This window comes from Polyodon spathula, chromosome 12 (genome assembly GCF_017654505.1).
Source record: "Polyodon spathula isolate WHYD16114869_AA chromosome 12, ASM1765450v1, whole genome shotgun sequence".
Taxonomy (NCBI): Eukaryota; Metazoa; Chordata; class Actinopteri; order Acipenseriformes; family Polyodontidae; genus Polyodon; species Polyodon spathula.
The window spans coordinates 1,312,648-1,331,360 of NC_054545.1; the positions used below are offsets into that span (position 1 = coordinate 1,312,648).

The 18,713-nt window shown below is 40.6% G+C and overlaps 1 protein-coding gene across 1 annotated transcript in view; it reads left to right on the plus strand.

Moving 5' to 3' along the window:
* Positions 1–18,713, plus strand: part of LOC121325027 (MAM domain-containing glycosylphosphatidylinositol anchor protein 2-like) — a 166,748-nt gene that overhangs the window by 105,293 nt on the left and 42,742 nt on the right. The window contains exons 8-9 of the mRNA XM_041267324.1: positions 327–620; positions 13,838–14,107. Of these exons, the coding sequence (XP_041123258.1) occupies positions 327–620; positions 13,838–14,107 (564 nt within the window). The remainder of the gene's footprint in view (positions 1–326; positions 621–13,837; positions 14,108–18,713) is intronic.

The following is an 18,713-nucleotide window of genomic DNA, read 5'->3' on the forward strand; positions in this document are numbered from 1 at the left end:
CTTAGCAAAATCTAGTGAAGCATAGTGAAAGCATGGTAAAGCTTATGTAAGCATTACAGAGATTAGCGAGTTATGGTAAAGCATGCTGATAAACACGGCAAACCAGGGTAAACTCTGGAAATTGCATAGTATAACCATGGGAAAAGCAGGGTAAGATTGCAAAATTCCAGTGCACAAATACTGCGGATAGCTTTGAGCTTACATGTTCAGTTTCCATGCTGGATTGGTATTCCGGATCTAGGAGATGAAACCTCTTGTTGAATCCACTTCTCGTCAGCAGTTACTAGAACCCATATTAGTTCCGCTTTTGTTTTTCTCTTTCTCAGTCCCTCCGAAACTCTCGATCCCCAGCGGGAAGTCCCCCCTGGTCACCCGGGAGGGGGACACAGTGGAGCTGCAGTGCCAGGTGACCGGGAAGCCAAAGCCCATCATCCTGTGGTCGCGCGTGGACAAGGAGGCGCCCATGCCGGACGGCAGCATGGAGACAGAGAGCTACGACGGGATCCTGCGGATTGTGAACGTCTCCCGGGAAATGACCGGATCCTACCGGTGCCAAACCAGCCAGTACAACGGATTCAATGTCAAGCCCAGGGAGACGGTGGTGGAGCTGATTGTGCAGTGTAAGTGCTGTTAACCATCCTACAGACTACAGCTATGGACAAAAGTTTTGCATCACCCTAGAGTTTTAGGATTGAGATGATAATTAAAAAAAAAAAATACAAAGAATAAATAAATGTTTATACATAATAGTAGCACAGTATTTCATGTTAGATGTCAAAATGTATATCAGTTTTTTATATTTGTATCAGTTTTTCGTTAAGTATATGGAAAACTACGTTGCAGTGAAATGCAATTCAGTATGTTAACGTAACATAATTCAGCAGGTTGCCTTCGACTTTATGAAGCAAGTTAATGAGTTCATTCTATAAGCTGATGCAAAGCTGTTGGTCCTAGCTATAGATTTTCCACTTTCCCTTTTAAATTGTGTTTTAGTAAAATACCACTGTGTAAGTGGCATGCACTGTGCAAATGAACGGTATTTGCAAGTAAAAAGAAAATATGAACCAGGGTTGCACTTCTTGTGATTTGCATCATTTTCTTGGCCCTGCTAAATAAAATAAGTCATGCCTTATGATTACAGTGCAGTGGGAGGCAGGCCCCCCGTTCTTTACCCATTGATTGGAAGATTATCAATGCACCATTCCATTAGAATGGCTCTCCTACTCTTCAAGAGAGTGGATAGCAACACTTCAAACTCAGATTATACATTGTGTTCTCACTATGCTTTAGATAGCAAATAACTTTGTTCTGTTGCTAAAGTTTGTGAACTGACTCGCATACGATGCTGATATCGATCATTTATAGCAACCTATTGAGCATACAAGGAGGCTAGGAGGTCCCAGTACACTGGTGGTCCTGGATGATATTCCGTTCTGTTGGGTGATAGCAATGAGATCGACTGGTTAGTTAGATGACCGGAATGGTGTTTTTTTATGATGTCGAGGCTTGGCTGATTCCTCAGTGACTGAAACAAAAAACAAAATATCTGCTCATGATTCTTTTTACAAAAACACATTGCGCACAATAACAGTGTTACCAATTCTCATCAGGATTTACCTTTCTAAAGAGGACTGTTTTAAGTGTAGAGGATTTGTTTTCACACTGCAGTGATAAAAGACTCCTGTTTAAAGATGCATTAACATTCATGAAGCTATTAAATAGCTTTTAACGCAATTAACTGCCATGGAGATGTGTTTGATTTTGTTTTTCCAATGGCGAGTTTTCCAATGCATTTTTTTTTGTTAACCGGTATTACCACAATGAATATCAACGCTCTTTGTGGAATGAAAAATGGCGGTTGAAAATAAATAAATGCATTCAAAAGAAATTTGGGTTTGATTCAAAGCATGAGAGTTCACTTCTATAAACAGCAGTTGCATTAAACAGAACACTTCTCAACTTTCAACCCCTCTGGCTTTGTTTCAATCAATGATCACACAAACAGGCTAGCTGTAAATTATGTTGCGCAAAGATGTCAGGAAAGCAAAGCTGCATCTGTGCTGCCATGGTTACCAGGTCCCTTGTCTTACTCGTGTCTGTAGCCTTGGCCATGTTTGTCCTCCACCACTCTTCTGAAGATAATAGAATGTTATTATCAGCATTTCTTGTTATTTGTCACTGAGGCATTGAAAATGATTCTAATTTATTTTTCACTGCTTCAGGTTGATTGTCTTCTTGTTTGTTTCCTGGTTGAGGGGGACGGTACTCCTTAGTGACAAGCTGTACAGTATGTTGTCATTCACTAGTCAAAGAATATTGTTTTTGACACTTTAGTTTATTCCTGTCCATTCTGTTGACATTAAACAATATACCTACAATATAGAATGTTTAAGAATAGTTATTTTCACTTTCCTTACTCAGTATCCTATTGCTTCTGTCCAGTAGAGCCTTCAGTCTCTATCGCCAGAGGCATTGTTTTTTATTCTGGTTTCATTTAGTATTAAATTTCCTTTAGTTGGGGAATGGTGAAAAATAAGATTCACCAACATCCACATCCTTTATCTTAAAAAAAGACTGTTTTCAGTGCTGCCATCCTGGCAAAGAAGGTTCTTGACACAATGCCAGAGGATTGCCCAGACAGCTGTTGGGTAATGGCAACAGCTAGTAGTGCTCTCATCATCAGAGCCTCCCTCAAACTGGATTACATCGACACTTTCCCTGACCCATAATCAGAGCCTCCCTCAAACTGGATTACATCGACACTTTCCCTGACCCATAATCAGAGCCTCCCTCAAACTGGGTTACATCGACACTTTCCCTGACCCATAATCAGAGCCTCCCTCAAACTGGGTTACATCGACACTTTCCCTGACCCATAATCAGAGCCTCCCTCAAACTGGGTTACATCGACACTTTCCCTGACCCATAATCAGAGCCTCCCTCAAACTGGGTTACATCGACACTTTCCCTGACCCATAATCAGAGCCTCCCTCAAACTGGATTACATCGACACTTTCCCTGACCCATAATCAGAGCCTCCCTCAAACTGGGTTACATCGACACTTTCCCTGACCCATAATCAGAGCCTCTCTCAAACTTGGTTACATCGACACTTTCATTGACCCATAATCAGAGCCTCTCTCAAACTGGGTTACATCGACACTTTCCCTGACCCATAATCAGAGCCTCTCTCAAACTGGGTTACATCGACACTGACCCATAGTCACACTGCAATGCATGGCTTAGACACAAAAGGTACCCTCAGAGATCAGATCCCAGATCAGAGATACAGACTCCACCTGTCAACCCATCACAATGCGTGACTCACAGGGTCAGATCAGAGATACAGACTCCACCTGTCAACCCATCACAATGCACAACTCACAGGGTCAGATCAGAGATACAGACTCCACCTGTCAACCCATCACAATGCACAACTCACAGGGTCAGATCAGAGATACAGACTCCACCTGTCAACCCATCACAATGCACAACTCACAGTCAACCCATCACAATGCACAACTCATCAGATCAGAGTCAGATCAGAGATACAGACTCCACCTGTCAACCCATCACAATGCACAACTCACAGGGTCAGATCAGAGATACAGACTCCACCTGTCAACCCATCACAATGCACAACTCACAGGGTCAGATCAGAGATACAGACTCCACCTGTCAACCCATCACAATGCGTGACTCACAGGGTCAGATCAGAGATACAGACTCCACCTGTCAACCCATCACAATGCGTGACTCACCACAGTCATGATGAATTGGAATGGGATCCAAGGATGAGCCGGGACATTGTAATGCTCCGTGGCCTCGCTGCTCTTCTTAGCTGTAAATTACTGCAGGGTTTTCCTGTGGCTGAGATGTGAGTTTGCTCAGTGATCCAGGGGTTAAAGCAAGACCAGGTAAAACTATTACAGAAAGGCATGAAAGGAGCTTAAAGTAACACAAGAGATATAATAAGCGTGACTTACCCTATACTCCCGCGACTGTAGGTCAAACGCCAACATTTGCTGAACAAACGATACAAACTTGTTATTGTGCAGTAACCTTGAATACAACAGAAAGCTGAGTCATACCGTCCTCGCCTCAGAAGGGCATGTCTTTGTACCGACACAGAGCACTGTTTATTGACATGGAGAAACATTGTTTTCATGAACAGCTCAGGAAAAAACGCATTAAGCAGCCTCTGCGAAGGGGCTGTTATGCAGCTCATGGGTTGTTGCAGTCCAATGAGCTAATGGCATCTTTTGTAATTTTAATTGGGAACTTAGAGGGGAAAATTCCCACAGGAGCAGAAAGTAGCCAGAGCTTTCATCCAGCCTGGTACTGAATCTGGAGAGGCTATCGATTAGGACTGGCACACATAACCCTAAACTCTGTGTTTCTATAGAAGTGCTCCCACTGGTGCTGGCAATTTTTGGATTTATTTTTTCCTATAAAATGATGCTTAGCCCCTAATATAACTCCCACAGAAACACACACTGTTCCCATAGTGTGTACCTTTTTGTTTGTGCAGCTGATTCCCGCTCAGCAATGTCCCATTTTTTATTTTTATTTTTTTTATTTTTAGAAACTATTAATTTGTTAAAATGCCCTTCCTTTAATAAACTTGATTGCAGTACACTGATGATCAGCTTAATCCTCTTCAGGGTCGTTAATTTTGAAAGGGACTGTTTACTCACTAGTGAATAATGTGTGTTTAATTCTGTGACAAATTAATTGTCCTGTCCTCTTAACTAAGATGAGAGAGAGAGAGAGAGAGAGGGAGAGAGAGAGAGAGAGAGAGAGGAGAGAGAGAGAGAGAGAGAGAGAGAGAGAGAGGGAGAGAGAGAGAGAGAGAGAGAGGGAGAGTGGGAGGGAGAGAGAGAGGGAGAGGGAGAGAGAGCGGGAGGGAGAGAGAGGGAGGGAGAGAGAGAGAGAGAGAGAGAGAGACAGAGAGAGAGAGAGAGAGATTACATCCAGATTTGCTGTGAGCATTAGGGCATGATGAAAAAAAATTACCCAGTTAGATGAAATGAGAAGCTTTATATATGTATGTATGTACATAGAGAGAGAGAGAGCACCATCTGTTAGTTCTTGTGTTTTGGTGTTTTTTTTAACTCACTGTTTGTTTGTTTTTCTGTTTCGAGTTTGTCTTTGGTGCGTGCACTCCAGTTTAGACTGCAGTTGAACTGCATGCTAACCAGTGTAGAAGTTGTTTCTCACCTTTGTGGCTTTGCACAAAATCCCAACACATAGCAAAGGTTTTCACTGTGATGTCTCGTTAAGCCTTGCTGTATATTTGACCTTGTAAATAATTGCTTTGCTTTTTGCTTGTGTATAGGTGTAAGAGATTTTAGATACACGATCAAGCATAATTTTAACTGTCATATGTTACCGTGAACCCAAGTGTATAAAAATCTGGATCAGAGGTAATTCGTCCTGTTAAATACCATTCATTAGCTCATCAGGCGTTCAGTAGTCAACACATTAGAGTAGGTAATGGGACCTGGCATGTGGTTAAAGTTCATGTACAGTACACACGGATTTATTTGTTGTCATCCAGCTCGTATCTCAGGGCAACCGTACACATGCCAGCAAGAGAAACTAGGGGTAAAGAGCGAGGTTGTTTCCAGACTTCTCACACTACGACACACTATGGCGAGCCGTGGCGTCAGTGACAATGCTGCTCAAGGTCATTGTAAGCAATCTAAATGAATGTCTGCAAATGAGTGCACACAATACCAATTAGTGTTAGTATGCTTCCATTTACTGATTCCAATATTCAAAAGTTACACACATATCGCTTAAACATGTATCCTCAAGACACAACAAATGCATCACCGAGTTATAAACAGAGCTCAGATAATGATCAGTCACCTCATGTTCTGGGAGACAGCTTGGGTGTGGAGATGGTATGTCATCAGGAGAGGATTCAGGTAGCTTCTCTCAAGTGCCTGTCTTATACATCATACCTAACTGTGTGTGTGTGAAGCTAAACCTCTTTTTTGCAAGCTTCTGTGTTCCAACCAAGGTCAGTCAAGTTTCTCGTCTTGAGAAGAAAAACATTTTTCTGTTGGAGACTGCATACGTTGAATGTTGCCTTGTGTTACTATTCATAGCAGGTCTCTGGTGACGCACTTTATGGAAATTGTCTGGAACACAAATATCGTTTCCCATATAGGGGTCAGACAGCAGAGCCTAATAATTTAACTCAATAAACCCTGCTGGTATCCTGCAGTAGAGTAGTGATTTATTGACCATCTGATTTCCATCACTGAAGACAATTGAAAACATCCACTGAAAAGCGGGCTGCAAATAAGCTGTTTTATACATTTTAGGGAGACAGTAATTACAATTATTTAGATGATTAAATTAGACCAAGTGAACTTTAATTGAATCTCTGTGATTTATATTCCATGGCTCAATCAGATGTGGGGGTTGCTGGAAGTCTTAACGACATTTAGAAAAGTCAAATGCTGTGCATTTCATCTACACCACAATGCAACTACTGATGATAAGCGTTCAAAAAAAAATGACCAGAGTACATATTGAATCATGGAAAGCAATGTTAAGATGGACAGAGTATCTTCTATAAGCTCAAGGTGTTCTGAGGGCTGTTGTAGGACTCCTGTGATGGGACATGGTTCTGCGGAGCCAGGGAATGTTCTCAGAGATTCACGGCAATAACATTTGCTGTAGTGAATTTTATTTAAATGTTAAATCTGATTAAGTAATTTACCAAAATGTCACAGGATTCTGTTAGGGTTAAAAAAGAAGAACAAGCTATGGAGGAATCTGCAGTCAGGCTGCATGGGTTGTGCTTTCTCTTGTCCATCACTTCTAGGACCGTGATTCTCAGTAGACTTTTAGACCACTTTGATTCAAGCAGGTTCTTGATATTCTTTATACAGTATATCTATGTTGCTTTCCAATTTACTTCAAAGAGCATCCATAAGCTTTAGCCAGCTGTATTGAGCCTTGTTTTATATGGGTAGGGTTCCAGTTCCCCTCCCAGAGTTGATCATCAGTAGATTATTAGAGTGTTATTTGTTACTTAGCTACTCTATATGAATTGTTACAACAGTAATGCTGCTCTGACATTCTTGATGATGGATGTGCAGTCATTTCTTATTGAAGTGCAGTGCTGGCAAAGCTCCAGAGAGTCAGTCATATAAATGTAGTGCACCACTTCATAGCAGCTAGCAAGACCTTGCTGAGTTTCTGGGACACAAGTTCTCAGTTAAGGAGATAAATAAAATGTGGAAATTAGCTGCAGGAAATATCTGTTGGACATGGATGAGCCATGTCATAGAACTGGATGACCGGTCATTGCACGGACAACTATAGTCTACTCTGTGAATATACATGATGAGCGTGCATGCTGAAAATACATGGGAAAACAGTACAGATTTTGAATTGATCTTAGCTTCACTGCAAATAAAAACATGTACTAAATATATGTGCCACAGATGATGAATAACCTTCATTGACAATCCAAATGTAATAGAACAAGCCTGCAATTATCAGTTTTGTGATTTGGTGGAATGAAGAGTGGCACATGTCTCTTATGACTAACCTGCTTGTCTTTGGGTACACAACATTCAAGTCATGTGGGGGAAGCTTACTTAAAAGGCTGTTGTTAATTGTGTGTTGCATTCAGAGCTGGTTTTCTATGTAATTAGTGCAGAACTAATTTATACCCACGAGTATTCATTACAGATTCATTTATGCCGATTTGCAGAGAATGGTTCCCATAATGCAGGGATTCAGAAGTGCTTTTCACTGACGCTTGGTTCTTGCTGAAAAGCAAGTTCACAATTATCAGCAACAAAGTTATGAAAGTCGAATTAAGGGAATTCGCGCTAACAAGGATTTTTCTTTCAATTCAAATGCATCTCCCTTCATCTATTCATCTATTCTTAAGACATCACAGCACTGCAATAGCAGTATGCTTCAGAGGTATGTGAGGCGGTGGCACAGCAATGCTGTTGTGACTGTGGCTGTGTTATTTAAAGCTGTAAAGTCCAGGGTGCTGTAATGAATCTTCGCTTAACGACTGATGAGTTAATAGCAGGTAAGTGTCAGCATAAGGCTCATCATTAGCTCTCAGCTAGGAAGCTCACTCTTTAGTTGAATTGTAAGATCTTGAAGTAAGCTTCCAAATCTCACATACCCATTCAGTTATTTATCATGCGTTTCCTTACAATGTTTCCAGAAAGCTTTTTTTTTTGTTTCCCTGTGTATGGTGGGGTTTGCAGGATTTATGTTTGTGGCCTGGTTTTGTCTAGCATGTGCAACTAACTGTGTGAAGGGTTGACTTTCCCTGCACAAATAAAATACTTTATCCAATTTTACTATTACCAAATTTATTTTTTAACTTTTAAATATCAAATAAGCCCCTGTAGCACTTTACATTAACTGTCTCTAAGTGGCTCTAATTACTGTATATGTACATGGTAGTTACCTTAGTAAATACATGTGTACTTACACATCATTACAATGTTATTATGCATAGTTACAATGTACTTAATGTGTACATCTTTTTGCACAATATATGAAAGTACACAGTTGTATCAGAAAAGGGTTAGGGTCAGGGTTGGGGTTATATCATGACAAAAATATTTACACACTAAGCCATTGTAACTATGCATAATAGCCTTGTAATCATGTGTAAGTACACATGTATTTACTCCATAACTACTATGGAAATGCACAGTAATTGCAGGTATTTAATGTAAAGTGTTACTGAAGCCTCCATCTACAATACACACGCAGGGACGACAAGATATGCACACACCTTTCTTTGGTTCCAGTAGATGGATGCACACTGTGACGACAGCACCATCCGCTTGACACGAGCAGCAGCAACACCAGCCTGTGTGCTGCACACTGTGACAACAGTACCCTCTACTGGACATGAGCAGCAACAACTCCAGCCTGTGTGCTGCACACTCTAACAACAGCACCCTCTACTGGACATGAGCAGCAACAACTCCAGCCTGTGTGCTGCACACTCTAACAACAGCACCCTCTACTGGACATGAGCAGCAACAACTCCAGCCTGTGTGCTGCACACTGTAACAACAGCACCCTCTACTGGACATGAGCAGCAACAACTCCAGCCTGTGTGCAGCACACAGTGACAACAGCACCCTCTACCGGACACCCTCCCCCACTGAAGCTGTCAGTTTTTTCCCTGTTAACCCTCCCACTGTACTAGATCTTGCTGTCTCGCCAGACCAGAGCCCTTTCTATGTCTGCACTTGCGTGTCAGAACGTGGAGAACTTTTTATCCCCGTTGTTGGTGAACCTGAGATGAATTTGCTGAGAACGTAGGGAAAGAAATCTTTTTTTTTTCCTTTTTTATATTGATTGTTCTCAAAACGTGGTGTGATGCTAGCAGCTGGGGTTTAATAGGTGTGACAATCCCTCAAAGATGATTTGGTGTCGTCTGAAAGAGAAATATAATTAAAGTGATATAACAACGGGTTGGGTGGGGTGAGGGGTGACATCACGTACACAGTAATACAGAGCACTTCTCTTAGCCCCCTTCACTGCCTCATAAATACATTGCAATCAATTAAAACAAACAATAATCTCCATGGGTTATCAGAACTAAAACAAAGATTTAAGTACCCCTCTTATGTTTTATGTGCTGTACTGTATTTAGAACAATGACAGTAATGTTATATTAATAATAATAATAATAATAATAATAATAATAATAATAATATAATAATAATAATAATCTGTATTTTTATATAGCGCCTTTCATAGTGGACCTCCATCACAAAGCGCTTTACAAAATACGAGACTATCTTGAAGTAACAATCATCACAATTATAATATTAGAATTTAATAGCTCCTTCTTATCTGGCTACTGCTTCATGCTTTTATATGTTATTATTATTATTATTATTATTATTATTATTTCACCAGTGGTTACTGTGTAACAATTGGAAATGTCAGTTTTTACCTGGTTATGGATCTCTAGTAATGTAAAGTGCTACATTGTAAAACAGGCGGTTTTAATTGTGTGTTCAATCACTGCAATGAGGATGGCATTGCAGTGTGATCAATGCAAGATAACACACTTTATTTAATCCCTCTTGACCAAAGTGTAAGCAGAGATCAAAATTAGAGAACGCCACCATGGTTGCTTACTTGTTAATAAAAGCCTAGCTGTATTCAAGCTTGCCTTGCAGTGTAACTTTGATGAACTTGATCAATATTAGAAGCTGAGCAACCTCTAACTACCCTTCAGGATCGTTCACGTTCATCAGAAGATAGATGCCTTTTTAAAGTTTTGCTAAGAGGTCAATTTGATTACATAGTGTGACACGTTATTAATATAGCTGTTAGCAATAGCTGCTAAATAACGCTGTAACTCAGCCCCTCTGTCAGGCTGCATGGCCGGTTCCAGGGTAAGCACAGACTGATGGAGTGCAGGTCCACTGTATCTCACTGCCCTTAATCACTTGCCTGTATGTCAGCCTGTCCACCTGCTGCTATTTTTATCTTTCATTTCTGCCTCACTCACAGAAGTCTGATTTTTAATTTTCAGAGACCTATTCCAGTGACAACATTTATTCTCTTAAATTATAAGATACCATTTGGTCCATCAGCCAGCCGCGCTCCCCCCCCCCCCCCCCCTTTTCAGCCTTTACTTCCACTTTTGATTTCAAATAGGTTCTTTTGATTTCAAATAGGTTCTTTTGAAATGCGCATCACAGGTGAGCAGCTCTCGCTGGCTCTCTGTGCTGGACAGTGTGTTCTTTTCATAGTAAATATTTAACTGTCTGAACAAGTTGAGTCCTAACTGGAAAATTGCCTTTTTTCTGTCCAGCAAAGAGAGAAAGGCTTTAACTGGTGCCTGCCTGCATGCATGTTGCTCTGCAGTGTTGTGCATTCAGAGGCGTTTCATGAACAATTACAAGGTGCTAACAGACATTTTACCTGGAGTGGATTGCACACACCTCCCTGGCTTAGACGATCACTAATGATAATTATGTTCACAATAAAATTTGGATCAGTACTGTGGTCTGCTGCTTTTTCCCTCTAAATAAACTGCAAATCTGTCTCCAAGCAGGCTTAACTGGAGCCCTAGCTTGTGTCAGTTTGACTCTAGGTTAGGTTTTTGCTTTTGAAGTTACGGACACTGTCTTTCGAAAGAGTTCTGGAACGAAAACGTCTATCTGAAGCAGGGAGAACAGGAATCTGATAACCCCCTGCACGCTGTCCTTCAGCTGGTTTTGTGAGGTGGGAGCATGTGCACTGGTACCCAGTGCAGCAGTGGAGAGATTGAAACCGAGACCCACATCATCCTTCACTGTGAAAGATACAGAGAGCTGAGAGATACTACCTCAGACTGGCAGATAATAGAAAGGGTTTCTTGCTGGTTACTTTTAATCAGCTTTAGTCTTAGTTGTAGTATATATAGATATATAAAAGTAACGTATCATAAATCAAGAAGCCACTCTCAGCCCAAGCGACAGATTCCAGAACATTCCAGTACAGCTTACTCTATACGAGTCGTCTCATGCACGATAGACTACCAACTGACAAAAATTCTGAATAGATGGATAATGACGTTACAATGTATTCTGTTCTTACTGTTAATTACAAGATGATTTCTAAGTGAATATACTTTTGATAGGTCAGTGCATTCAGCTGACCCTTATGGTGTAAGAGGGTCTCTTTGTTTCGCACATTGGGTGACAGAAACTCTCAGCTTCCATTAGCACACAAGGTGCTCAGCAGAAGACACTTGTATAGCTGAAGAGATGGGGTCAGCTCTACACATTAACTTACACTCAGAATTCCAGTCCGGAAAATGATTCAAACCTGCGTTGGGAAATTTCCATCAGCAGAAAATGCATTGGCAAGCAGAGCTGAATCAACAGCAAAATGATAACATGATTAAACAATATTCTCACATCTGCCGTTTCTTTATTAACACAATAGCACAAGGGGCAGTGTGGAGCCCCGAGGCGCTTCTCTGATGGGTGTGAGGTTGTGTCTCTAATACAGCGCTCTGCATTCTGTTACTCAGGCAGGCATGGAGCTGGTGCAGTTAATTTGCAGATTTAATAATCACAGTTTACAGAGTAATCCTGACTGAGCAGCCGTGTTGAACGTCTTGCACAGCCCCTGTAAACACACCTTCATAGCGAGCAGCAAGAATAGCATTTCTTATTGTGTTGTTGCATTCAGTACCACATGCCTTTTTACTTTTATTATGATAAAAGGAAGACAGGTTTATAATTATTACAATTAACAGATACATGCAGGGAACAGCCAAACATTTCGTGTTTTTTGGGGTTTTTTTTTAAATAGAGACAAACCTTTGCACACAATAGAAATGTTATTTTATGCTATGATTTTGCCTCTTTGGCTCACTAGCTTTGACTTCTTGCCTAAAATACAAATAGATATATAAGGATATCTTACAGCAATAGCTGAGTAAAATATTGATCAGCAATCCAGATGTATTTGGTGGTATTACAGTGACTGGTTGTCATACAACCTTATTCTGAAACTCCAACTGGAAATATGTATGGTTTTGACTATAGAGTCATGTATCATGATATGGAGATGTGTATGGCTTTGACTTCAGATCACTTTCTATATTTGTCCTTATATTTTTTAATAAAAGCACATCAATCAGCTTCTAGTACTATGCATTTTTCATTCAACAGTATTGGAAAAAGTAATTTTCTCAGATTTGCAGTTCATCATGCTTTTTTCTATTCTCATATTATGCATTCCATGTGTTTGCTGTGCTTTTGCTATGCCTAGCTGTACATCACTATGGTTCTAGTGTGGAATACCATGCTCAGTTCATATAAGGTGGACCCGATTGTGTTATACAATCATGCATGCTTCAAGTATAGACAGAGCTATACATTGTAATCACCAGGTCATTTGAGAAATTGATCAGTGTATAGATCCAGCTAGACAGATAGGCCGTCATAATAATGATGTGCAATGCAGATGGATGGGCCTGGGTCTGTGATCAGGGCTGCATGGGAATTTCAGATCCTGGTCAGAACATTGTCAGCTGCAGTGCCGAGCAGACTACACGCAGTTGATTATGTCCCCATCTGCATTTGTTTCCATATCTCAGGGTTTGAACGTTTAAGATTAAGACGAAGATGTCACTTTGCATGAGGGAACAGATATTAATGCATGAACACAAGGTGCCCACATGTACAACACATACTTAAACATGCTAGTGCAACCTGTTGTTGTTTTTTGTTGGCCAACACCTAATGGGGCAAAATAATTGAATAGTGTAGACGTGGCGTGATTTTCATTTATTTTGAAACTGGCTTCAAGGTGTGTTGGAGTGAGGAAGCATATTAGCTTTGGTATTGATATCTTTCCTTATCTAGATATTGATTGGTATTGATATATCTCCCTATCCAGATATTGATTGGTATTGATATATCTCCCTATCCTGATATTGATTGGTATTGATGTATCTCCCTATCCAGATATTGATTGGTATTGATCTCCCTATCCAGATATTGATTGGTATTGATGTATCTCCCTATCCAGATATTGATTGGTATTGATGTATCTCCCTATCCAGATATTGATTGGTATTGATATATCTCCCTATCCAGATATTGATTGGTATTGATGTATCTCCCTATCCAGATATTGATTGGTATTGATGTATCTCCCTATCCAGATATTGATTGGTATTGATGATGTATCTCCCTATCAACCTATCCAGATATTGATTGGTATTGATGTATCTCCCTATCCAGATATTGATTGGTATTGATGTATCTCCCTATCCAGATATTGATTGGTATTGTTCTTTCCCCTCCAGATCCACCCACCGTGGAACCCATGTTCACAGAGATGCGACAAGGCCTGGGTCGCAACATAGTGATGAACTGCAGGGTGCTGCGGGCCTACCCGTCCCGGGTCCTCTCCTACGAGTGGAGGCTGGCCGGCAGGGTCCTGCGCACGGGCCACTTCGATTCCCAGGACTCCACGGAGTACAGTGTGAGCAGCCTGGCGCGCGAGGGATACGGGGTCTACAACTGCAGTATAATGAACGAGGCCGGCACGGGGAGGTGCAGTTTCCTCGTCACAGGTAAAAAAAGAAAAACTCACCAATCTTTAAGGCCGTTCTCGATAATGAAACATTTTTCCTTACCTCAGCTTAAATAAATACAGCACGTAATAAAGAAATGCATGTGCACACAAATGCAACACATTACCGTCCGGATCAAGTTGTATCCGTGGAAATAAAACTTAATATATGCCTCCCTCAAATACCGTAAAATAAACACACAGTACTTCTGATTACTGCCACCCTTGAAGAAGTGCTTCAGCTGTTTTTAGCAATTTAAAATAAACACTACGGTGTTAAACGCCAGCCCTCACACAATTGAGTTTCATTATGTCATCCATATATATATATATATAATATATATATATATATATATATATATAGTATATATTAGTATTTATTTTCAGAGATTACATTTCGATGGTATGCATTCCAAACAAAGGCTTGCCAGGGAGTAACGGGTATGACTTAGACACCCCCTTGACAATACAATGCCCTTCACTGATTATATCTGTATTCATAATATGAAGTGAGGTGGAATCCCCTGCTGTATAACAGGATCTCAATACTACAGGGGCACCTCTGTTTTGATATAATGAGAGGCAAAACCTGGTATATATTTAGTGCAGTTTAACAGCGCCTGCACTGTGGTGTTTTGATTGCTTTCATTGAATCCGGGGGACCCTGGGAGAGAGCGGCTGGCGCTGTGGACTCATGAGGTGTCTTAATGAGCTGGACACTGATCCACTGGGACTGGGGTGATTGGGGCCTGGCAGCATGTTTCTGCTACACGGCAATTTATATTTATCAAGTGCATCGTGGCGAGTGAAGATGATCCTTTCCCTGCTGAAGTTCTGCATTGTTTCCAAGAGCTTTGTTTGAAAGGTGTTATATTAGTTAATATGATGTGTGTAGGGTGTCTCTTATTATTGTAAGAGATGGGCAAGAGACTGCAAAACTGACCGGTTCTGTCTGTTCAAGCTGTGCAAAGTAAATTCTCTTACATAAGAGACACCCCACGCATGATGTATTAACTTATTACCAATCACAAAAAGCAAACAGCGCACTCATGAACCGGTATGCAGTGCACAGGAGAACATCTGTTCACAAGATATGAGGCGCTGGAGTTTTGACAAGCCCTTTACAGTGATTTGTTCATTTCTCATGCATGATTTATAAGGTAAAAAATGAAACATTCGGTGCTACTGCTAAGAGGTTTAGAGGTGAAATTCTCTCTGTCTGTTCAACCATTATACTGTAGCTAAAAAAATGTAAAAATGCCATTATCATACGCGTCACTGTAAATACACATTTTACCAAATATCTTAATTAAAAATATAAAGGTTTGAATAGATAATAGCACAACGTGTTCTGTAATGAATGTGCACGTTGTGCTTTTCCCATTTCGTGGTACAGGAGCCTATGACTGTGAGAAGGGGTTCTTTACGTGCAATAAGAGCGGATGCACAGTGTGCACAGCTGTGCATTCTGCACTTGAGATTTTTATTAAAATTGCCATTGCAGGAATCACTAAATTGCTAATTGAACAGGTGTGTGTGTGTGTGTGTGTGTGTGTGTGTGTGTGTGTTTTCTTCTAATTGCAGTATGTTTTCAATATCTTTGTGTTACTATTAAACTTGCTTTGAGGTCCTGAAGATTCCTATGTTCAGAATTCAAAGAATTCCAATGCGTGGATTGATTGTGGTTTCAGCTCAGAGGCGTGCTTCTATATTTACATGAGCAGCAGCAGAGATCAATCAAACGGGACAATTTGCAGAGCTGCCAACAGTTTGAATATGCCAGTTAATTTGTAACAAACTTGTCATTATGATAACAGCCTACTGAATCAACAGATGTTGAAAATGGAAATGGGTACTGCTGTCCTTCCTTTTGTCTCGCGTCTTCTAATCTGAGTGCAGTAAAACATAATAATAATAATAATAATAATAATAATAATAATAATAATAATAATAATAACACTGCAGCCAGCTGCTGTATACATCTTGTGTTATTAGGGTTATTACCGTTCTAGTCAGTGCCTGTAGTGTAGATCATAATATTTATCAACTGAGGAGAGCTGTTTGTCATTAAACAAAGCAAACTCGTTCATTTGCGCCCGACTTTCCTTATTCTCGTGAATTATTTAAGCAGGAGTTACAAATGAGTCTGTTCAAGAGATTGTAAATTTGGATTGGAAAATAAAGATGCGCTGATTAAAGCTTGATTGCCTTTCTGGGTGTGTTTAGCCAGTCTTGCTGTGCTTTTGGTTGCAAGGGAAGTCAACACGGCACAAGCGAAGGACCGTGTTGCGTCCACAGCTCCTTGGATGGCTCTCCATGTTGTGTGTGACAGGACTGGGCTCAGTGAGAATCTGCACATGTCAGCACAGTGTACTAGTTGGCTTTGCTTTGATCCAGTGCCACTGTATAACTAGCAGCATCTCTCCAGATACCAATCTGGAAAAATACAATGTTTTGGGTTATTTTAATGTTAATAGACGGAATGACAGTTGGCTTAGAGGTAATTCACAGGCTCTAGTGTAATACAGGTCTATATGCATTCACAGCATCTAGTATAATACAGGACTGTGTGCATTCACAGCATCCAGTATAATACAGGACTGTGTGCATTCACAGCATCTATTATAATACAGGACTGCACATTCACAGCATCTATTATAATACAGGACTGCACATTCACAGCATCTATTATAATACAGGACTACACATTCACAGCATCTATTATAATACAGGACTGCACATTCACAGCATCTATTATAATACAGGACTGCACATTCACAGCATCTATTATAATACAGGACTGCACATTCACAGCATCTATTATAATACAGGACTGTGTGCATTCACAGCATCTATTATAATACAGGACTGCACATTCACAGCATCTATTATAATACAGGACTGCACATTCACAGCATCTATTATAATACAGGACTGCATATTCACAGCATCTATTATAATACAGGACTGCACATTCACAGCATCTATTATAATACAGGACTGCACATTCACAGCATCTATTATAATACAGGACTGCACATTCACAGCATCTATTATAATACAGGACTGCACATTCACAGCATCTATTATAATACAGGACTGTGTGCATTCACAGTATCTATTATAATACAGGACTGCACATTCACAGCATCTATTATAATACAGGACTGTGTGCATTCACAGTATCTATTATAATACAGGACTGCACATTCACAGCATCTATTATAATACAGGACTGTGTGCATTCACAGCATCTATTATAATACAGGACTGCACATTCACAGCATCTATTATAATACAGGACTGCACATTCACAGCATCTATTATAATACAGGACTGCACATTCACAGCATCTATTATAATACAGGACTGTGTGCATTCACAGCATCTATTATAATACAGGACTGCACATTCACAGCATCTATTATAATACAGGACTGTGTGCATTCACAGTATCTATTATAATACAGGACTGCACATTCACAGCATCTATTATAATACAGGACTGCACATTCACAGCATCTATTATAATACAGGACTGCACATTCACAGCATCTATTATAATACAGGACTGCACATTCACAGGTTCTAACCTAGGCATATTTTATTAATTGAACCATCCTATTGTCTGCTGAGTGTTTTAGATATAGTTAAAGTTTCTGGATTCTGATGAAATATCCGACCATGATGTAACCGATACCAATACAGGTTGCGAAGGTCAGGCAAGTCCACTGGACAGCAGGAGTGGTAGATAAAGAGATCTGCAAGTACAATGTAAACAAGGGGGTTTTGAGGAAGCAGTGGAGGACAGAGAGAGAGACAGAGCAGACCTGAAGTTCTCTGGTAGCTACTTCCTCCACAGAGGGGCTAGAGAAGAGAAGGAGCAGGCAAGGCAGGAGGGGAGTGGAGGAGAAGCACGACCAATCTGCCTGTATTGGAGAGGGTGAGAGGAGGTATAGGGAGACATGAGGGACTGGAGGTAGGAGGGGGCAGTGTGCAGAAGAGAGCAGTAGGCAAGAACAAGGGTCGTGAATTGAATGCAAGCAGAGATAAGGAGCCAGTGGAGGGTGCGAAGCAGAGGTCTAGCATGAGAGAAGCGAGCTTTTCTCTGTGTATTACTGTAGACAGTTAGAGGTGATTGCATTTTTTTACCTACCTGCTTGACTTCCTATCTACATATCTACATACATACCTACATACAAACATACCTTTATAAGTACGTATGTATGTTCATACACACACACACACACACACACACACACACAGAGGCATGCATGTATACATACATACATACATACCTTCACACATACATACACACATACATGCACACACACACACACAGAGGCATGCATGCATACATACATACATGCCCACATACTGTAAACAAAGCACAGGATACAGCAAAATGTTATATATTAAAAAAACAAATTCCTTGGTGATGGATGCATCATTTTTGAGCCGCTGTGCAAACAGAGGAGGTCCCGGCCGCACCGCTAACGAGGCCCTTTGATTATCCAGGGATGTGCTTCTCCCAGCGATCATGAGATAGGCACACTTTTCATCCCATCCCAGAGTGGCAAGTGAATGAATTGCAGCCATAATTTGCA